The sequence below is a fragment of the Syngnathoides biaculeatus genome, chromosome 4, assembly GCF_019802595.1.
Source record: "Syngnathoides biaculeatus isolate LvHL_M chromosome 4, ASM1980259v1, whole genome shotgun sequence".
Taxonomy (NCBI): domain Eukaryota; kingdom Metazoa; phylum Chordata; class Actinopteri; order Syngnathiformes; family Syngnathidae; genus Syngnathoides; species Syngnathoides biaculeatus.
In genome coordinates this window covers 35555014-35578522 of record NC_084643.1, presented here as the reverse complement: position 1 = coordinate 35578522, position 23509 = coordinate 35555014, and the positions used below count along the sequence as shown (strand labels likewise).

General features: G+C 41.0%; 1 protein-coding gene across 1 annotated transcript in view; it reads left to right on the top strand.

Annotated features, from left to right (window-relative positions):
* The first annotated feature begins 451 nt into the window (after positions 1 to 451).
* aacs (acetoacetyl-CoA synthetase) overlaps positions 452 to 23509 on the top strand; it is a 60445-nt gene continuing 37387 nt past the window's right edge. The window contains exons 1-8 of the mRNA XM_061818070.1: positions 452 to 904; positions 1941 to 2044; positions 2720 to 2840; positions 4277 to 4390; positions 9596 to 9693; positions 11801 to 11915; positions 16230 to 16311; positions 20285 to 20438. Coding sequence (XP_061674054.1) covers positions 775 to 904; positions 1941 to 2044; positions 2720 to 2840; positions 4277 to 4390; positions 9596 to 9693; positions 11801 to 11915; positions 16230 to 16311; positions 20285 to 20438 — 918 coding nt within the window. The 5' untranslated portion in view covers positions 452 to 774. The remainder of the gene's footprint in view (positions 905 to 1940; positions 2045 to 2719; positions 2841 to 4276; positions 4391 to 9595; positions 9694 to 11800; positions 11916 to 16229; positions 16312 to 20284; positions 20439 to 23509) is intronic.

Below are 23509 nucleotides of genomic sequence, written 5' to 3'. Positions count from 1 at the left end.
TTTTACAAAAGAAAATAATAAAAAAAATCAATCAACATTAAATTGTTTTTTTTTACCACCCAAAAATGAATAAAAACAGTTTAACAACGTTTTTTTTGAGGGGGGGACAACATCTACACTAGCTGCTCTGTAAACATATACAGTATCAAAATTATGTACAGTTGTGTGGAAAAAGTGTTTCTCCTATCTTTTTTGTATGTTTGTCACATTTAAATATTTCCCTCCATCAAATTTCAATATTTAAATAATATTGTAAAATAATATTGAATATTTTGGTTTCACTGTATCTAACAACTATGGCAAAGTTGGTTCGACAGTGTTCCAAAAATAACATAAGTAGTCAATCAATGGAAACAATTATACAACTATTATTCTATTACATAATAACTATATTATATATTATTATTCATATTTATAATGGACAGACTTAATGATTAGAAACGAATAAACCTTCAATAACGCAGTGTAACTGAATAAAACGGCTTCGCGAAGAATGTACTGAATACGGTATTCGTTACACCGTAGTACTGTACTGAATAAGACTGAATAGGTTGCTTAAAAACGTTTTGCTTTTGAATGCGCACTTGTAGTGACGTCACACCTACACATGTCACGTCTCGCGAGTCTTGCCGGACACTTTTTTTTTTTTTTTTTTCTGTCTGCTGCGTACACGCGCGACAACACTCTCAAACCGGCAAGGTGACAGCAATCCTATCTTGTTGCATTCAGGCCGGCTGACCGACGTGAGTTGAAGTGAAGTGAACGGACGCTAACATGTCCAAAGACAAGAACGACACAATTATGGAGGCGGAGAACAAGGTGCTGTGGTACCCACACTCCAAGAGGGACACCCGGATGGACCAGTTCCGGCGGCAGGTGAACTACGAGCAGGGACTCAACATGGGTGAGTGTCGCCCGGGAGGCTGGCTGGGTGGGGACGTTCAAGTGGATTTATTTTACCTTTCATCATTATGGGATTACTGACCGGAATGAAGCTGCACAAAGGGAGCTCTTTGTACCGTCGCCAAGGTCAGCCAGTGTCAATAAAACCAGGTTTCCGCTACAGACAAGCATTAATCCTGCTCCTGCTTTATAGTTACGTTGTTTAATATATTAAAAACAAAATAAAATAAAAATCCCATAAGAAATACACTAACCTGTTCCTGAGTCAAACTGTTGCCATCGAAAAAAGCTTATTGAATGTACTCCGCAAATTTGTGGTTTCATATTTGCCTAGTCACAGATGTTTTTGGGGAACCTATGTTCTCTTATTACCTGACACTGTGTCTCAAATTTTGGCCCACAACATCAAGAAAAATAAAATAAAATAAAAAATAGCTCAAGTGCAATGGCTAATAATTCAAAGAACACAAGTTGAGACAGTCCTAAATCAAGTCTAACTAGATGGAAATAATCACTTCGTGGGCCATTTGTGTTTGTTCCATAACACATCAAGGTGGCGCCAAAGTCCTGGCTAATAAGAAAGGAAGTACAGGTACAGAGTTCCCTGCGAAATTGCAGTTTATCGTTCACGCCCCTGCTATAATTGTCTTTTATGATTAAGATATTTTATGGGTTGTTATAGTAACTATAATTGCTTCCTGTTATGCCCTTGCATGTGGGAAAGGAAAGCCACACGTGTAGAGAGCAATAAAAGACAAATGCAATGCACACACGGAAGCTGTTGTCAGCCACTGCCCACGCTGACACACTCACATGTCGACTTGTCAGGTCAAAGCCACTCTAGGAGGCCCCGCCTCTGAAAGACACATGCATGTACATAGAAAATAAATGACAGCTTTTAGCACTTAGCATTCGATTTTACAAACTCTGCAAGTATAAAAGCGCCACACCTTCCTTTGCTGCTTTTCAGTCATAGCAAAATTACACAACGGTGGCTTGTCATTTTAACCCATGGTGTTTGTGTCTCTTACCACAAGCCAACTACCAGGACTTGTACCAGTGGTCAGTGGACCACTACGCTGAGTTCTGGTCTTGTGTGTGGAGCTTCTGTGGTGTGATCAGCTCCAAACCTTATCACGAGGTGAGTAAGTTTGAATAAAATTTAGCGATACGTGTATTATTTTGTGATAGTGCGTGCTTTCAAAGAGAAACAGCACATAACTCAGTTATTGCAGCTTGCTCCATTTAAATAGAACAATGACAATGGACATCCAAGGTTGTGCGGGAAGGGCGACCCATCATGACAGCCCGTTTTTTTTTTTATTGTACTGTTGCTTTAAAATGGCGGCTGTGTGTACGTGTCTCTATGTGTTGCAACTTATGTCTATGTTTGCGTGTGTGTCTGGTCGTCCGTGTGTTGTGGGTACGTTTGAATACATGTGTTTCTGCACGTCCTTATGCGTCTGTTTGTGTGTGTTCATTAGTGTTTATCTGTGTGTCCTTCCTTGTGTGCGTGCGCGCACGCGTGTGTGTGTGTGTGTGTGTGTGTCTGTGTGTGTGTGTGTGTCTTCGCATGTCCATGCATTTTGTCTACATCTGTATGGATGCGTATCTGTTGAATATTTCTTCCTGTGTGTCTATTTGAATGGAAATGGACTCTGAACGTCTGTGTTGTCTGTGTGTGTGTATACAGTATATGAGTGTGTGTCCATGGATCTGTGCTCCATTTATTTGTATGCCACATGTGTATTTGTGTCCGTTTATGTGTTCATGTGTGTTGCGTGTACAGTCATGTTTGTGTGTCTTCATATTCCAGGTCGTGGATGTGTCGAAGCGAATTTCAGACGTTCCGGAGTGGTTTTCAGGTGCTCGCCTAAACTACGCGGAGAACCTCCTCAAACACACTGAGCAGGACAAAGTTGCTCTTTATGCTGCAAGTAAATACTACACGCTGCACACACGCTTGAGAAACACACTTCATTAGAAACAGCTTTGATTAAATGAATGCCCTAACAATGTCCATCCATCCATTTTCTTTGCCACTTATCCTCATGAGGGTCGCGGGAGTGCTGGAGCCGATCCCAGTTGTCAACGGACAGGAGGCGGGGTACACCCTGAACTGGTTGCCAGCCAATCGCAGGGCACATGCAGACAGACAACAGTCAAACTCACAATCACACCTAAGGGCAATTTAGAGTGTCCAAATAATGTTGCATGTTTTTGGGATGTGGGAGGAAACCGGAGTGCCCGGGGAAAACCCATGTAGGCATGGGGAGAACATGCAAACTCCACACAGGGAGGGCCAGGATTAAACCCTGGTTCCTCAGAACTGTGAGGCCAATGCTTTCCAGCTGCTCCACCATGCCGCTGCCCTAATAATGTAAATACCGATATAGTTATACTGTATTTTCATAATTTTCATTAATTGTAGTTTCATTGTTTTTATTTGTATATTTAGTTATTTTATGTATGTCTTTCACTGCATTGGGGACAGTTCCTCTGGATTGGTGGACTAGGCTGGTGATCCTGTTTTTTTAAGAAGGGGAGACTGGCTAGAGTGGGCTCACACTCCCGAGCCTTCCTGGTAAGGTCCATTCAGGGGTTCTGGAGAGGAGGGTCCATCTGGAAGTCGAGTCTTAGATTCAGGAGGAGTAGTGTGGATTCCATTGTGGTTGTAAAAGAGTGGACGAGCTGTACACCCTCTGAAGTGTCCTTGAGAGTCCATAGGGTTTTGGCCAACCAGTCTACATGTGTTTTGTGGAATTGGAGAAGGTGAAGGAGAAACCAGTGCACGCTGTCAACCGGTCCTAACCCCGGATAAATGCAGAGGGTTGTGCCAGGAAGAGCATTCGGCTTAAAACTTTGGTAAAGAAATATGAGTGTTAAGACAGTGGGACACAGTGGAAAACTGGTTAGAACGTCTGCCTAACAGTTCTGAAGACACGAGTTCAAATGTTCTCCCCATGCCTGTGTGTTTTTTTTTTTTTTTGAAGCAGTCTGGTTTCCTCCCACATCCTAAAAACTTGCATGGGCAGGGTTAATTGAAGACCCTAAATTGCCCGCAGGTGCGATTCTGAGTGCCAACGGTTATTTGTTTCTATGTGCCCTGTGATTGGTTGGCAACCAGTTCAAGGGTGTACCCCGCCTCCTGTCTGAAGAAACTGAGAGAAGCTCCGGCACTCCCGCGACCCTTGTGAGGATAAGCAGCTCAGAAATTGGATAGATAAGAAGGTAGTGTGATCATAAACCACTATGGGTCATATTGGTGTAACCTGATTTATTTAATTTCCGTGACCTTGGACAATACTGATATAAAATGATCACATACAAATGGCCACTCTTCATGTAAAAAAACTTAACATTTTTCTTTCAGCTGAGGCTAACGAGGAAATCATTAAAGTCACCTTCTGGGAGCTGAGGCGTGATGTGGCATTGTTTGCTGCTGCTATGAGGAAGATGGGTGTCCAGATAGGAGACAGAGTCGTGGGTGAGTTTTCAAAATGCTGATGCATAACAAACAAAACAACATAACAGGAATGAAAGCTGATGTTGCCAAATTGTTCTACATGGTAAAAATGTATCCAACAGAGCACACACACAGAAAGTTGAATGAAACTGAAGCAAAAAAAAAAGAAAAAAGACTGCCATTGAATCCTAATGCTAAAAACAAAACACCATCAATGTTGTCGCTGAAAAATTGTCCAACACATTTGAAATGTGTTCAACATGTATCGTCCAACAAATTGCGAACATGCTGACTGGGAATGCTAATGCCAAAAACAAAACAAAAAATGCCGTGATTGACTAAAGGCTCATTTCATTTCGCTAGATCAATGATTTCCAACCTTTATAGAGCCAAGGAACATATTTTACAACTGAAAAATCTCAAACAAAAATGAGGCAATGGGGACCAAACTCTGACATCGGTCCCACAAGGACCAAACAGCCCATATAGGGTTAGGGTTTGTTCCGCCATATTCCCGAAGCACCCTCCACAGGACTCCCCGAGGGATATGGTTAAACACCTCCAAGTTCACAAAACGCATGTAGACTGGTTGAGGTGAACTCCCATGGACCCCCGAGGACCCCTCTGAAGGTGAAGAGCTCGTCCACTTATTATTCGACCATGATAAGGTGGCGACTCAAGGAGGGGACTTATTTTTCCAATTTACTAAAATTGTCTTCGTAGCCATAGATAACACGAGGAGTACTGATTGTGAATATATTTTTGGGAAGTTGTTTATGCCCATGTCACCAAATATTACAATCTTGAGGATAGTGGAATGCTGCATTTCCATAGAGACAAGTTTCTGTGTAATTGAAAAGCATTCAATTGATGAGCATTCTCATATAATATCAAAATAAGGTGTCTAGGGTATTTTTAGTCCATTACGAATGAGATAAAGTGAAACCCATTTTGTGCATAGTGTATTGAACAAGTGTCTTCCATGGAGCACTTTACTGTATATTGTATAAGCCAGCGGTCCCCAAACCTTTTTTTGCCCCAAGATATACTTTTCAAGCAGCCAGCCTCTCGCGATCTACCGACGGGGTGGGGTTGGCGGTGGGGGTGCTGAGTGTATTGTATTATTGCCGCGAGATGCGCGGGTGGGGGCATCGCAGTGACTGCTGTGGAGAAAGCAAGAGACAGACAGTAAATAAGAAGCCAGTTTGTTAGAACATGGCTTTATGTACATATGCACAGCTTTATGTGCACATACGCAGTGACAAGTCAGAAGAGGGCAGGATTGTCATTCAATATACCCGTGCGATCGACGTATTGGGCACACCTGAATCAAGCGACGAGATGCACGATAGCCGGATGTCTATTTTTGGGGGGATTTCCAACAAATATTTTTCTGTCCTCCTGCCTCACTCTTTTAATATCCTCGGTCCTCCATTGAATTTATAAGGGAGGAGCTACCATGTAAACAGAGGAGTGACAAACTAGGACCTAAAGAAATTACAAACGTGGAAATAAGATGAGCCCATTAAAGGGCTACTGACACGTAAAAGCATGATTTTTACTTTGTTTTTAATTTAAAAAAAAGGCAGCCGGAATGGACCCATCCGTTTTTTTTCACCACACGTCATGATGCTCTTGTATATGGATTATTGCATCTCCCGCCATGAAAATCCTCTCGAGGCTTTTGTGTTGAAGAATCAGGGAGTGACGTTTTTTGGAGTAGCGGGGTCGATTGTTTGTATTGATTTATACCTACTGTACCTACCGGCGAAAAATTTCTCGTTTTTTCATCGTGTTAGCCAAAATGCCGGCTTGTCGTATTGCTGGATTTTGCTCGAACACACGGGAGAATGGATTCACTCTTTTCCAAAACACCCGTTTTGCGTGAAAAATTGATTGCACAAGTGCAAAGGACGAGAGCTTTGTGGGTTCTAAATGACAGGTAGGTGTGTATAGAACTATTAGGAAAAAAACAATAGTTGTGGGGGACTAATTTGTCTCACAGTTTATAGCACGTTATGTGTGAATTTAGAATAAAATCCCTCACTGGCAACATATAACAAAGCACTTGTATTGCGTTTAAGACAATTTAATCACACACACAATACAACACAAAACAATAAAATAGAAGTACAAAGACAGTTTAATAGCGTGTAACACGAGCTAACTAGACATATAGTCACCAAACTCGAAAAACTTCTCCAAAAGGAGCAATAATAAAAAGTTCCGACGGCATAATCCTTCTCTCAGAACGTAACAAAAGATCCGCGTCATATCGATAGTGTCCGTTTACTAGTTTTTTGGCTGCAGGATGAATAAAAGGATCCGTCTGTGTCCGATGACATAATCCTTCTCTCAGAACGTATCAATGTATTGACATTGACGTGAATAAGATTATATGTCGTTTTCATAACAATATTTGAAAATGAATATATGGATGTCAGTAGCCCTTTAAGAAGCTTACTCAGAATGCTAATTCTAAAAACAAAACATAAACATTAATACCATGGTTGACTAGGTTTGACATGCCTGAAGTATAACTGACCGATCGACAATGACCGTTTGAAACAACAGTCAAACAAATCAAGACGAAGCTGACTTGGACTGCTAATGTTCATGGTCATGCAGTAGTTTGAGTCAGTTGTGATGTTGAACAAATTTCTGCGTCTTAATTGATAACAATGTTAATATTTGTGTAGGGTGGGATGACACCACCTGCCTGACTGCATCTCTTATCAAAAGAAAACTGGATCTTACACCACCAGTGAGCAGGGACCATAATCAGGAGATCAAAGGAAAATCAAGAATATGATTGTTAAAATTGGATGAAAACTACAATTTAAAAAATAGGTTGTAATGTAACAAATTTAAGCAATTTAGGATTAGGGTTTAAACAATGGATAAAAAGCATTTAATTTATTTAAAGCCTAGACTATAAGGGAAAACCAAGCCTACTTTGAAACACGAAATCTGGCTTCAAGCCCTACTTCAAAATCATACCTACCTTAAAAGCCTAATACAGATTTGAAACCATAACCCCTTTTTAAAAAACATCACATTGGCGACACACCCTGATTTGTAACCTCAACCCTAGCTTTAACCCTATTTAGAAACCTATACCCTAGTTTGAAAGCCAACTTTGAAATCCTAACCCTTTTTAAACAATTTAATGGTGGTTTCCAACGATATTTTGAAACTCGAATCCTTGTTTAATACACCAAGACTGGCGAGAAACCTTAATTCAAAACCTTCTCACCGGTGTGAAACCCTAATTTGAAATACAAATCTTTGTTTGAATCCTTAACCCTGGTTTAAAAACCCTAGTTTAAAAAATTTAACCCTGGCTTAAAACCCCAGCTAAACTTTGTTCAAATCCCTGACCCAGAATTGATACCCTACTTTGAAACCTTACCCTGACTTCAAACATTATCTTCAAACCCAAACCCTGGCATGAAATCCTCATCCATGGAGAACAGTTGTTTGTTTTTTCCTATGGTGAATGATATCTTTATTTGTTTATTTTATTGTTCATCTTTTTTAGGACAACTGAATGTGGTGTTGATGACCAATCCTCTTAATAAAGGGGGAAAAATGTGTACATGTAATGTAAGAGAAATGCACAGTGCGATATGACTGCAATGTTCTTGTCTCTCCTGGTCACTACGGAGATGATATATAAACACTGAGCTAACACACACACTCATGCATACACGTACACATGCATACTCACTTGAAGGTGGTGGCGGTATGACTGAACTTTTCCCTGTCAGGGTTTGCCACAGCAAGACATTTATATGATGTGCTTGGCAAAGTTTTCTCACCGGATCCCGTTCCTAATGACACCCACCCATTTTTAACCGTGCTTAGGACCGGTATGGGCTGGTTATTGGGGAACCAAACTGAGTGTGTCTGCATGAAAGCCAGCAGCATGGATCACTACATGACTAGTGCGGACACACACATGCACACACACACATGCACACACACACATGCACACACACATGCACACACACACACATGCGCACACACACGCACACACGCACACGCACACACACACACACACACACACACAGACACACACACAGACACACACAGACACACACACACAGACACACACAGACACACACACACCACACACACACACACACACACTGATGTTATTAATTGTCAATAAGTCATTTATCACACAGTTGTTACACCCTTGAGATTGCGCAAGGGTTTGCCTTTTATTGGTTGTAGGGCTAAAGTTGATGAACTCAGTTAAGATACTGATACTGAGAGATACTATCAGCCAAACAGCTTCTGTTAGATTCAAGTGCACCTTCTTTATTACTTCCACCAAACACAACAACATCCAAGCAATGAAAAAAAAAAACGTTTAAAACGAGTAACCCAGACTTTAAACCCTAAAAACCATTATTTGAAACCCTAACCCTTGGTCTCCTCCCTTCTCTGAAACCCTAACCCATTCTGAAATCAAACTTTGAAACTCTAACCTAGGCTTCCAATCATATTTAGGCCTGTTTGGACAAACTTCCAATCAGGGTTCCTGTTACTGTTTTAAATATTGACTGATGAGTGTTGTTAACAAAAGCTGTTCATAAAAAGGTGAAATACTCTCCAGCTATAGTTTTCTATCACTGTGCATCAATTAGGTATGCGCTATGTCTTTTTTTCTTTTTCGCTGCTAAAATAGGCTGAAAAAACGTAGTGCTCGCAGGTGGTAGCATCAGCAAGGCAGTCCCAAAAAATGGGTAAATTGGCCAACATTGAAATTAATCTTTTAAATCACAATGTGGTGTCCTACTGTGAGATTTTTTTTTTCCTTTCATTGGTTTGTTACGCCAATATAATGTCAAATCACCCCCCCCCCCACACACACACAGTAGAATCAGATTTTCGTGTTAATATGGAAGGCCAATGAGCAGCTGTAGTCCTCCCCTTTACCCTTCCTCGTTAGATTTAATGAGCAATAAACTATTATCGGATTTATATAGTATTTTATTTCTTTAAAATACTGTTTTCACTTATTTCTCTCTTGCAATATGTTTATTTTTAATGACACACTGATAAAAAAGAAAAGTATATTTCAAATTTTGGGCCCTGAATGTATTCATTGCATTCCCTTTTTTGGGTTACAAATTGGGTTACGGAACTAATTAAGTTTGTGACCTGAGGTTCCTCTGTACTTTGTGTTAATTCCAGCCTGTATTTTTGTGTGTTTAGGTTACTTGCCAAACAGCATCCATGCTGTGGAAGCTATGTTAGCAGCTGCCAGCATTGGAGCCATTTGGAGCTCCACGTCGGTTGACTTTGGAGTCAATGTAAGTGCTTAAGTTTTTTTACATTTTTATTTTACTGCATTTTTTGCTCGTTTTTTTCTGTTTTGCTCACTAAACTAAGTAAATAATGCATATTTATCTTGTGTGTTGATATACACCTATATATAACCCTACCTACAGTATATAAAAATACAGATTTTATATGACTTTTACATGAGTCAAATTTTTACATTTATAATAAATACAATTTATAATAAAATATATTATTTAGTGTTTCTGTGACACCACCTCTTCTTGACAAGCCATTGGCTGCTCAACATCTGTATGGGCAGCCATGTGTTTGACCCAGCAGTCCTGTCGTCCTTACCTATCTGTTTTTATTGCTTTTACTGATACTTTTTTCCATTTCTTTTAACGTGTCTGTGTATTATCTTGCTAGTGACTCAGCGATGGTTTACAATAACTTTTGTACATCTGATTATAACTGAGGGTTGTAACGCTGCTGAAGATGAAGTTGAAGAATGCAGAGTGGGGAGTTCTCTCTGCCACTTCCTTATCTCCTGACGAATATCGATCAATGGTGACTTATAGCTGAGGTCTGAAGACGTGACACAAAAAAATGCATGATCAATTATTTTTTTTTTTTTGGGGGGGCGGGCAAGTACGATGTAAGGTGAAAAACATCTTCCACGTGCACAAAGTGACATCCCCCACCACACATTAAGCCCCCGGATATATGGACATGCATTTTGTTGCTGCACAGCAGTATGTTGTACGTTATCGCATTTATTAAATCATAAAAAGACGGATAAATAGTTGGAAGAAGTAGTTTGCTACAGAATGAGGATGCGGGAGTAGTGTAGTATTTTAAAAGCTGCTTCCTTGTTTGAGTGTCCCTCGTCATATACTCCCTGCATTGATTTTGCCCACAGTCTTCACTTTTTTTATCCACAGGTACAGAATATAGTAAAGTATTGTTGGAAAACACAATACTTGTTATATGTTTACTGTATAATGTACATTATTTCATTCAGGGATGTCAAACAAAATTTTGTCACCAGTCACTCAGAGGACAGTTATGGCTTTAAAACCATATAAATATTTAAATCATCTGATCATGTTGCGTATACACAACAAATTGATGAATACGTTTGGAAAACAAAAGTAAAGATAATAGTATTTCAAGTTAATATACAGAGATGTTTAGAAACCAAAAGTGTTTGGTTTGAAATTTTAGTGCAGATTTTGATGCAAATGATTTGTTTTAGCGGGCCACATAAAATGTGTGCTGATTGTGGGCCCAGCGCCTTGAGTTTGACATCTGTGCTTAACAGTAAACCGGATTGTAACACTGCAGTGGTTAGAGAATATATATGTATGCTGTATATTTAACTATTCAAAGTTTTTCTCATTTTATTTATGTTACTAGTTCCAACAGCACTTTTATACACTACAATACTGTATATTCACCCACAAGGCGTTGGGAAACTGAGACAAGGACAGACAATTCGTCAAGTTGACCCAACAGATGCTTTGGTGTAATGTGGAATTACAGCAGTAGGCAGTGCCAAAGATTGTAGGTGATAGCTTTAATTTACATTCAAGGTATACTCTCAAACAATATGATTACACCAATTGAAAGTTCAAATTCACCACAGATGTCATTTTTCTTTGTTTTTGTTCACAAAAATCACTAGCTCAAAGCTAAAACAATAAAAAGCATCAGTGAGGAGGTAACGAAAACTAACAGTTTAAAATCACCACACTGGCTTGAGCCCCTTTTTGAACTGCTGCCCTATCCTAGAAACCCGTAACTGTGGCATGCGACCCAAGTTTTTGGAGCCCCATTCCGAAACTAATTTTAACTCTTGTCAAACAATATGCTTGCCTTGAAACCGTAATCAGAAACCATAACCTGTCTTGAAAACCCACCCCCGTCTTCATACTGTGATTTGGGTTTGAAGCCCTAATTTGAAACTCTAGCCCATGCTCGAAAGCCTAATGTGGCATGAGACCCAATTGTTGAAGCCTTAACCTTGGATTGAAACCCCAATTAATTAGAACCTCTAAATTTGGTTTCAAACTCCACTTTCCAGCCCTAACACTTAAAAACACTCTCCCACTTACTGTATGTTTGTCCTCTTTTCAGGGCGTTCTGGACAGGTTCTCTCAGATCCAGCCGAAGCTACTGCTTTCTGTCGCTGCTGTGGTTTACAACGGAAAGACTCATGATCACATGGAGAAGCTCACCTGCGTTGTCAAAGGTTTCAAAGACCAACCATGACTTGAAACCCTACTTTAAAATCTTAACTGTAACCCTTACCCTGGCTTATAAACTTGGTAAAACTCTAACTCTGACTTGAAACCTCATACTCAAACCCTAACCTAGCTTCAAACTCAATTTTGAGACCTTGAATCTCACTTCAAACCTTAGTTTAAAACCTTAATCTGTTTATAAATTACTTACTTGCCCTGCCTTGAAATCTGAATTTTAATCCCCAACCCTATTTTGAAACCACACCTAACCGTTGTTTAAAACCCCAACTCAGATTTGGAATACTTGTTTGAAAACCTAACCCTGGCTTCAAACCATACTTTGAAACCCCTAACTGTGGCTTCAAACCCCTATCTTGAAAAATTTACCATTGTTTAATCCTTACTCAGGCCTTAAACCCTAACCCTATCTTTAAACCTTCAAACCATGTCTTTGTGGCTGAAAAGAAAAACCTACTTTGAAACCCCCCCTTTTTTTCTTTTGTGCCCTGTTCGGCTGTTGGATCAAGCAAAATGGAGTATCTGCATCCCCTTTATGCCGCAACAGTTTTCCTGTGTCATAGTGGAGTTTTTAAGCTTCCTCTGTGATTTCTTCATATATTAATTATATATATATATTTTTTTTTTACTGAGGATCAGTGGATCAGTTGAACAGAACAGAATTTCTAGAGGTGTGAGACAAAAAAAAGACAAAGAGCTAACTGTAAACAGAATGAGAAACGCAAATAATTTCATATCGACAACAAAGAAACCTTAAATGTGGATGTTGCGTGAGATTGTAGCGCTACATCATGTGAAGGAAGAACAGGACAAGGTAGGACAGGAGAAAAAACATGCAAGACAATCATCGTGAACCTGACTATACAACTGGAATACCGTGAGACTGACTAAGTAAATTATAAAAGTCTATAGAACAAGAATATACGTGGGGTGATACATAAACTCTTCATGTATACATTAGTTATGTGTCGCAATAACTGAGCAGTCCCACACCCAGTGAAAGAATCTCAGGTGTGTGCGCCGACGGACACATGCAAGGAAATTCACACCATTGTGCATGCAAAAAGACTGACAGAAATCTCCTATAATTACGGTGTCTGGAATGCGGATGCAAAAGACCTCAACTAATCAATCGAGGACCAGAACCGGGACCAGGGATCCACCCGAAAGCAACCTTGTGGACAGGGAATGTCCTAAATTGAGGGACCCAGGGTGGCCCCTCGGGACTTCTGAGGCAGCCCAACAACTGGCCACGGGCCTGTAGCTCCAGGGACCCAATGCTGCCCCACATGCCACACCCATCCCCGCCCCAAGGAGAACAAGAAGGTTCTCACCTTCTATCCCGAAGCCTACTTTAAAACACTAATCCTGGCTTTAAAATCTACTTTGAAACATTAACCTTTGTTTAAAACCCTAACATATGATTGAAACGGTAATTTTAACTTCTAACCCTGTCTTAAAACCCTCATTTCAAATCCTAACCACCCTTAAATGTCAAGTGTCATCCTATAAACATTCTAAAATAGATATTGTAATGAAAAATACATATAACATTATTCACCTCAATGTCTATATGAAAAAATTAGGTTTGGTAAACCAGGGGTTGTGGGTTCGTATCCCACTGGGGCCTCTTTTCCCTGAGAAGGGTTGCATCAGGAAGGGCAGGCGGCGTAAAATTGTGCCAAACAAATATGTGCGTTCATCTGAGATGACACGCTGTGGAGACCCCGAAAGGGACAAGCCGAAAGAAAGCAGTCTATATGAAAAAATAAATGTGAGCGGACAGCGCTTCATCCCTGTGCAAAGTTGCGGAAGTGTCATTCGACATCCAAGTGGTCGCCATCTTCTGCATCAGTGGGAGACAAACACGCCCCTTCTGACACGGAAGCTCTTTTCGAAGAAAATAACATTTCACAACCGAGTGAAGTTACCGGGGCAATATTACCCTATTGTTTTTATTTAGATAATATGCGGATCACGGCCACAACACCTCCCCGCCCGATCCCCCTCCGTGCGGCGGTGATAAACAGCGCCCGCGAGCAACGACGACGCTGCGGCCAAACTGTCTCCCCGTCCGATCCACTTCCGCAGCGGAGATGAGCCACCCCGGCTGACAAGGCCGGTGGCAATCCACAGTGCCTGTGGAGGCTGTCCTTCAGCGGCTGCTACACGGAAGCCTTCCGATGCGCACATCAACACATTAAGCACTCCTGATTTACGGTTCACCCCCCCCCCCTAACTATTGTTTATTTTTTAGTAGCTGTATACACACCTACCTGTCATTTGGATCCCATGAAGGTCTCGTCCTTTGCACCTGTGCAATCCATTTTTCATGATGAACCAGGTCTCTTGAAAACTTATGAAGGGTAAACCCATCCTCCCGAGTGTTCGAGGAATATCCAGCAATGCAACAAGCCGGCTTTTTAGCTAACACGAAGGAACAACGAACAAACTTCCCGCAAGTAAAACTAATAGAAACAAACGAGTCCACTTAAGGGCGCTCCTGCTCCGTACGTCACTTCCTGCTTCTTCTTGAAAACAAATCCCTCGAGAGTATTTTCATGGCAGGAGTTACAAAAAGCCATATATGTCAAAATCACGTTTTGTGGTGAAAAAAGGCATGGGTCCATACCGGGTGCAGTTTTTTCATTAATAACATGCATTACATGACAGTGGCCCCTTAACCATTGTATAATCCTCACTCCACCTTGAAACCCTAACCTTACCTTCAAACCCCACTTTGAAACCCTACCTGTGGCTCGGGGAAAAAAAAATACTTTGAAACCCTAATCATAACTTGAACGCCTAATTTGAAGTCTTTCCCTTTGTTTAAAACGCTGTGGCGTAAAACCTTAATTTTAAGCCCTAATTCTGGCTTGAAACCATACCTTGAAAACACAACTGGTTTAAAACCACTCCTTTGAAACCGTAATAGTGACTTCAAACCCAACTTTGAAATCTTTGCAAAAAACGTAATTTTTGCATTTGAATGAAGACTAAGTCCATATTTTATTCTGACAAGAACTGCAAGGCAGAAAAGCAATGCGACAACTTCTTTTTACTTGTGCACCTTTTTGACTTCCTGCCAATGGACAATTGTAGAGTTGCCATTGTAGCCGATCAAATGTATACTGAACAGTCTCCCCCTGTGCGCAAAAGAAAGTGTTGGATGAAGAGAAGCATAAATTGTTCATGGCAGTCTGCAAGAGCAGCATGTGAATTGGATAATTACTCAAGATACACATTGTGGCAGACGGGAGGACATGAGGACAGTGGGTGTTCGAGAAGAAGAAGCATGAGATAGGCTTGGATGGAAAAAGATGACATGCTGTGGTGACCCCTAACGGGACAAGCCAAAGGGAAAAGAAGAAGACACATTGTGGCAGATGATTGATGAGAGATCGTGAGCTACCACTAACTAACAGGTCAGCTAATGTAACTTGCTGGCTTAGTAGAAGCAGATGTTCCCAGCCAGCCAGCCAATGTGAATTTCCGCATTTTAATGCACCAAGACGGTGGAAATAGACCATCGCTACGATGCAGCAAAGGAGCTTTGTTCAAGTCTGCCATTTTAAATTGAAACAAGGTGTTTTGGCAACCAGCGCTCACACCAGCCAAAATCGGTAAGCTATCTTTAACGGTGTTGTGAGAAAATGTGTCACCTCGAAAAACTGCGAGCAGCCCTAAACCACGGGGGCTATAAATAGCTTTCAAATAGTCAAATTGGATTTTTCCTTTGTTGGACAATGACGTTATGTTGGAATAGTAGAATTGTGATTCGCTTTTCATTCATAATTGTCATTGTGAAAAGCAACTGGAGATTGAGAGAGCTCTTTTTCAAATCCTAACCCTGGCTTAAAACCACACTTTAATGAACAAACCATGTTCACCACCCCTACTTTTAAACCTCAATACTGACTTTGAAACCTACTTTAAAACATTAATCCTTGTTTGAAGCCCTTATTTACTGTTGAAATCCCAACTGTGGCTTGAAACTCGAATTTACACACTTAACCCTTGTTTAAAACCCGAAGGCAGACTTTGTTGAAACCCTAATAACCTGGCTTCAAACCCCACTTTGAAACCCTAACCCCAGCTTCAAATCCTAATTTGAAACCTTAACCCTTATTTAAAACCCATATCAAGGCTTAAAACCCTAACCCTCCACTGTATTTCTTGAAATCAAGTAAATAACAGCAACGCTTTGTTTGATGACTGACTCTTGTTGGATTCTGCTAGCGTGTGTGGAATAAAAATACTCAAGGTGTGTGTTGTGTGCATGTATTTGCGTGTGGCCACTGTAGGCCTTCCTGACCTGCAGAAGGTGGTGGTGATTCCCTACGCTCGTGACAAACAATACATCGACCTCTCCAAGATCCCCAGCAGGTACTCTCTCTCTCTCACACACACGCACACACACAACCACACACGCACACGCACACACACATGCACGCATAGACACATTTATACGTATTGGTAATAACAGAAGACACTACATATTGTATGTAACATTGATGATAATTTCTATTTGTTGACCTTTGTCAATATATGTCATAATTGAGATAGCAGATTTTTCTTTGAAATTATACAGTTTGGGTGAACATTTTAGTTTTTAAATACACACTTAAATCTCTTCAGTTATACGACCTGTTTGTATGTGTTGCTGCTCTGTGTGTGTCAAGTAGCAGTAATTTGAAAGTTTACAATTACTGTTACATCTATTTGGCTGTACTTTGCTACAAAAACTGGCTCTAGGGACATGGAACATCACCTCTCTGACTGGGAAAAAGCCTGAACTGGTGTGCGAAGTTGAGAATTTCCACCAGGATATTATTGAGCTCACCTCGACACAGCTTGGGATCTGGTACCTATCTTCTTGAAAGGTGTTGGACTCTCTTCCACTCTGTAGTTGCCCACAGTGAGAGACGCCGGGAAGGTGTTGAGTATACTGATTGCGCCAAGTCTCTGTGCCTGTATGTTTGGGTTTACCCCAGTGGATGAGAAAATAACCTCCCTTTGCCTTCGGGTGAGAGGCGGGTCCCGACAGTTGTCTGTGCCCATGTACCACACAGCAGGTCAGAGTAGCCACTCTTCTTGTAGTGTTCCAAGGTGTGCTGGATAGTGCCCCTACTGGGGACTCCCTCTTCTATTTGGGGACCTGGGCAGTGACAGTGAGACCTTGAAGGGTGTGATTGAGCAGAATGGCCCCCCCAATCAGAGCATGGGCAGTGTTCTGTTCCTGGACTTCTGTGGTCATCACAGATTGTTCATAAGGATCACCATGTTCAGACATAAGGGTATGCATCGCTGCGCAGGGCACCAGGTCACGCTAGGCCACCGTTTGATGATCTATTTTGTGTGAAGCTGATGGGATGAAAATCAGCTCCTTCAAAATTGAGGCTTTGGTATTCAGTGAGAAAAGGGTGGAATCTCTTTTCCGTGTCAGGGAAGACATCCTGCCCCAAGTGAAAGAGTTCAATTATCTTGTTCATGAGCGAGAGAAGAATGGAGCGGTTGATGGTCAGACTGATCGTTGCAACATCTGCTATGATGCGAACTTTATCGGTCTGTTGTAGTGAAGAAAGAGCTGCGGCAAAAGGGAAAGCTCTCAATTTTCTGGTCGATCCACGTTCCTACCCTCACCCATGGTCAAGAGCTGTGCGTCATGACTGAGAGAACAAGATCCCGGATCCAAACAGACGGAATAAGTTCTCTCTGCAGGGTCTCCAGGTGCTCCATGAAAGATAGGGTGAGAAGCTTTGTCATCCGAGAGGGGCTCACTGTTGGATGCTCCTCTGCATTGAGAGGAGCCTGGTGAGGTAGCCTCAGATTAGGATTACCCCCAGACGCCACCCTGGTGTGGTGTTCTGGGGATAACAGGACATGCTGGAGACACTATGTGTCCAGGCAAGCCTGGGGGTGCCTGGGATCCCGCCGGAACAGCTGGAAAAAGTGGCTAGAGAGAGGAACGTCGCTGCTTAAGCTGTGGGACCCGTGACATGACTGCAGATAAACACAAAATGGATAGATGGCTGAATGGCTGAAAAAGGTCGAAAGTCTAGATTATTCTATGCAATGGGTTTTACTTTCTGGAAGGAATTCCACAAGATATTTAACTTTTTCACAAAATTCCAATTTCTTTCATATGCCTATCTGTGGTGTTTTTCATTATACGTTAGCATTTAGCTTGTGGGTAATGATATGGCTCAGTGGAACATTTTGATGTTTAACTGTTCAATATTTGTTTCATTTTTACATTTCAATGAGGAGTGAGCAATAACTTGAATCAAGCGCACTTGGCCTCTTATTTGGTGTGCTATATTTCCCCTTGAAAGTGATGCAATATGTAAGAATGAAAACAGGCACTAAGGAATACTTCAAAATGTACAGTGCCTGGTGAAAGTAATTGGCCCGGTAGAACTTTTCAAACTTTTGCGACATTTCAGGCTTCAAACATAAAGATATTAAGATAAACACTTTTGTAAAAAATCAACAACAAGTGGGACACAATCGTGAAGTGGAACAAAATTTATTCGATATTTTATACCTTTTTAACAAATAAGAAACTGAAAAATGGGGCGTGAAATATTATTCGTCCCGTTTACTTTCAGTGCAGCAAACTCACTCCAGAAGTTCAGTGAAGATCTTTGAATGATCCAATGTTGACTGATGATGATAAATAGAATCCACCTGTGTGTAATCAAGTCTCGTATAAATACAACTGCTCTATGATAGTTTCAGGGTTCTGTTTAAAATGCAGAGAGCATTATGAAGACAAGGAACACACCAGGCAAGTCCGAGATATTGTTGTGGAGAAGTTTAAAGCCGGATTTGGATGCAAAAATATTTCCCAAGCTTTAAACATCTCAAGAAGCACTGTGCAAGAAATGATATTGAAATGGAAGGCGTATCAGACCACTGAAAATCCACCAAGACCCGGCCATCCCTCTAAACTTTCACCTCAAACAAGGAGAAGACTGATCAGAGATGCAGCCAAGAGGCCCATGATTACTCTGGATAAAATGCAGAGATCTACAGCTGAGGTGGGAGAGTCTGTCCATAGGACAACAATCGATCCAAATACAGGACCATTCTGGAAGAAAACCTGTTGGAGTCTGCAAAAGGGATGGAGATTTATCTTCCAACAGGACAATGATCCAAAACATAAAGTCAAATCTACAATGGAATGGTTCATAAAAAAATATACAGGTGTTAGAATGGCCAAGTCAAAGTCCAGACCTGAATCCAATCGAGAATCTGTGGGCAGAGCTGAAGACTGGTGTTCACAAACGCTCTCCATTCAACCTCACTGAGCTCGAGCCTTTTTGCAAGGAAGAATGGGCAAGAATTTCAGTCTTTCAATGTGCAAAACACAGAGAAACATACCCCAAGCGACTTGCAGCTGTAATTGCAGCAAAAGGTGGCGCCATAAAGTATTAATGCAAGAAGGGGACCGAATAATCTTGCACGCCTCACTTTTCAGGTTTTTATTTGTTAAAAAAAGTTTAAAATATCCAATAAAGTTCATTCCACTTCATGATTGTGTCCCACTTGTTGTTGATTCTTGACAAAGACATTTAATTTTATATATTTATGTTTGAAGCCTGAAATTTAGTGAAAGGTTGAAAAGTTCAAGGTTCACTGTATCTTTTATAGGCTTCACGCTAGGCTTTACACTGTCAGAACTTTTGGTTTCGATCACTACATGCGCTAGCACTAGCTTGCTAGGCTATGTATCATTTTGTTGCCTGCTTGCGTAGCATATTATATAAAAAGGACATGAAAATACCTCAAGCAAGCTTTACATGAACTTCCTTCCTGACCTGAGCACCGGTGATTATTTCTTACAATATAGTCGGCGCGATCCACTCGTGTTGGTAACGAATGTCTCCGGTTGCACTTGATTGTAAAAAATGGGATGCGGTGGTTTCGCAATACAAGATATTGTTGCAGTAGTCCGACATTGTGCAGTTGTGAAAGACCAAATTTGTCTTGTAGTGGAGAACTGGCCATTAGGTCTTGTCTCTCCCACGCTGCCGAGTTGTTTTTTTAAACAACTTTATTGGACATCAGATATTCACAGTTGTACATCTAAAGAAGTGAGAAGGGTACAAACTAAAACTGCTTTTGTATTCAAATATACTGCACACGAGGACGACGCGGAATAAATATCTTTTGCGGATTGGCGAAGAATGACATTATAGTCAATTGGCATAAAATGCTCATATTGATATGACCCAACAAATCGGCGGCGCAAAGTTTTCTTCACACATTCATTGGCAATCCTCTGTTAACATGAATGTCGATGTTTAAATAATCACAAAACTGTATTGTGATGCATTAATATTGTACTCTCCAGTGTGTTTATCGACGACTTTCTGGCATCTGGTCGTGGTGATGGTGATCAGCTCCCCCAGCTGGAGTTTGAGCAGCTACCGTTCAGTCACCCGCTTTTCATCATGTACTCGTCGGGAACCACAGGAGCTCCAAAGTGTATGGTCCACTCGGCTGGGGTAAGAACATCACTGGAATTTTAAACTAGAACATCACTGGAATTTTAAACTCTGGCTTGATACCCCAATTTGAAATCCTATCAATTGCTTAAAACCGTGTTTTGAAATCTTGACCATAACTTCCAGCCATACTTTAAAACCTAATCCTGTCTTCATGGTGTTGGAGCTTCCAGCATAATTCTTGATGCAAATATTTCACGTCATTGCCTGATTTACCATCAGATGGCAGCAGAGCTCCATCACCACACTGAAGGAGGCTTGAATGAAGGACGTAGTAGATTGGCCTAGCCCCACGCACACACACGCGCACACACACACGCGCACACACACACACACACACCTATATTTTTATATATATATATATATATATATATATATAATATATATATATATATATTCGCTCAGTGAAAAATTGTTTAAATTGAAGCACTCTTTTGGTCTCTCTCTCTCTCTATCTATCTATCTATCTATCTATAAATGGCATTTTGTGAACACAAAACAGTTATATAGTGGCCATAAATTAGTATTGTATGTTGTTAGTATATAGTGTGTTCTAGCCACAAATTGGTATATTGTGGGCACAAGTTAGTATTTCATGACCCCAATATAATATTTTGTGGCCTCTGGTTATAATGATAGTATAGTAAAAAGTAAGTAAGTATCTTTCGGCTTGTCCCTTTCGGGGTCGCCACAGCGTGTCATCTCAGATGAACGCACATATATGTTTGGCACAATTTTTACGCCGGATGCCCTTCCTGACGCAACCCTTAGTAATAATAATAATATTAGTATTGTGAACACAAAATAGTATATTGCGATGATACTTCAGTATTTTTTCCCTCAAGTGAATGATATTAAACCTACAAGTTAGTGTTTAGTGTGTACGTTATAATTTTGTAGCCACAGTTTAGTATATTGTATGCATCTTATACCTACTCTATATACAGTGGGTACAGAAAGTATTCATCCATCCATCCATTTTCTTTGCCGCTTATTCTCACGAGGGTTGCGGGGACTGCTGGAGCCTATCCCAGATGTCAATGGGTAGGAGGCAGGATACACCCTGAACTGGTTGCCACCCAATCGCAGGGCACATTGAGACAAACAGCCACACTCCCGATCACACCTAGGGGCAAGTTAGGGTGTCCAATTAATGTTGCATGTTTTGGGATGTGGGAGGAAACTGGAGTGCTTGACGAAAACCCACGCAGGCACAAGGAGAACATGCAAACGCCACACAGGCGGGTCCGGGATTGAACCCGGGACTTCAGAACCAATGCTTCAGGCCAATGCTTTACCACCGTTTAAAATTTGCACTACGTTATATTTCAGCCATTTGCTAAAATCAATTTTCATTTTTCCTCATTAATGTACACACAGCAGCCCGGATTGACAGAAAAAAATTTAATTGTTGACATGTTTGGCAATTTGTTAGTAGTGTATAGATAAACTGAAGTAACCCTTGTGAGGATAAGGTGCTTGGAAAATATATATGAATGCATGGAATATCACACAGTCATAAATATTCAGACCCTTTACTCAGTACTGAGTAGTAGCACCCTTTTGAGTTAATACAGACTTATGTCTTTTGGGGAATGATTCAAGTTTTTTCACACCTTGATTTATTATCCTCTGTCACTCCTACATGCAAATCCTCTCCAATTCTGTCAGGTTGGATGGCGAATGTTGGTGCTCAGCCATTTTCAGATGTCTCCAGAGATGCTCTGTTAGGTTTAAGACAGGGCTTTGGCTGAGCCATTCAAGTCATGAAGTTGTTCTGAAGCCACTCTTTAGTTATTTTAGCTGTGTGTTTCGGGTCATTATGCTGTTGGCAGGTGAACCTTAGGCCCAATCTGATGTCAATATCCCTGGACTTGGCCGCATTCATCTATTCAATAGCAAACGCCATGCAAATCATGCATGTCTTTCACAGAGGACAGGCTTCCTTCGGGCCGTTCTGCCATGAAGGCCCGACATGAGGAGGGCTCCAGTGAACTTTCTCCCATATCCTGACTGCATCTCTGGAGATCATCCACAATGATTTTTGAGTTCTTCTTTACCTCTCTCACCAAGGCTCTTCTTCCTCGATTGCTTAGTTTGTCAGGTTGGCCAGCTCTCGGTAGTGTTCTGGTCATACCAACTGTCTTCCATTTAAGAATTATGGAGATCCCTGTGCTCTTAGAAACTTTTGAGTGTAGCAAATTTTTTCGTAACCTTGGCCAGATCTTTTTTCACTTGCCACAATTCAGGTCTTCAGGCAGTTCCTTTGACCTCATGATTCTCATTTGCTCTGACATGCGGTGTGAGATGTAAGGTTTTATATAGACGGTGGTGTGGCTTTCCTAATCATGTCCAGTCAGTATAATCAAACACACTGGACTCCAGTGAAGGTGTAGAACTTTCAAAAGGATTTTAAGAAGATATAGACAACACCTGAGTTCACTATATGAGTGTCACCGAATAGGGTATACGGTATTAGGGAATACGTAACACTGTGATATTTCAGTTGTTGTTGTTTAATAGAGCTGCAAAATTTTCAAAAAATTTTTTGCTGTCAATATATTGTGCTGTGTGTACATTGATGAGGGGAAAACTGAACTTCATGAAATGAACATGATTTTACCCAATGGCTGCAATGTAAAAATTTTCAAGGGGATTTGAATACTTTCCGTAACGACATTGACACACACAAAAAAAAAATCATCTGTGGGTTTGTGTCATTCAGAAGGTTGAAGCCCCACAATGCTGTAAGTTTCTCCTTGAATGGAGGCCCGTTTTCTTCTTCGTTGCTGTCCTCATTAAACTTTTTCACCATCCCCTTTGCTGGTTTTCCTTGCCCTCTCCCCATCAATTTGTGTAGGGCTTTCCGACGTCTCACTCCCAAACATGGCCCATTATTGGTCATTAAAGCTACCATGAAAACATTTGGGTGTTCCCTAATTACGGTGTAGTGGCACTGGGTTGGTGTTTTTTCCACCTGTGTTATGGCTCTTAATGTAATAACTGTCTGTAGAAAAAGACTGCATCTGGCACGGGAATGGAAGTAGATGAAACAAGCGGCAGCCCTGCTT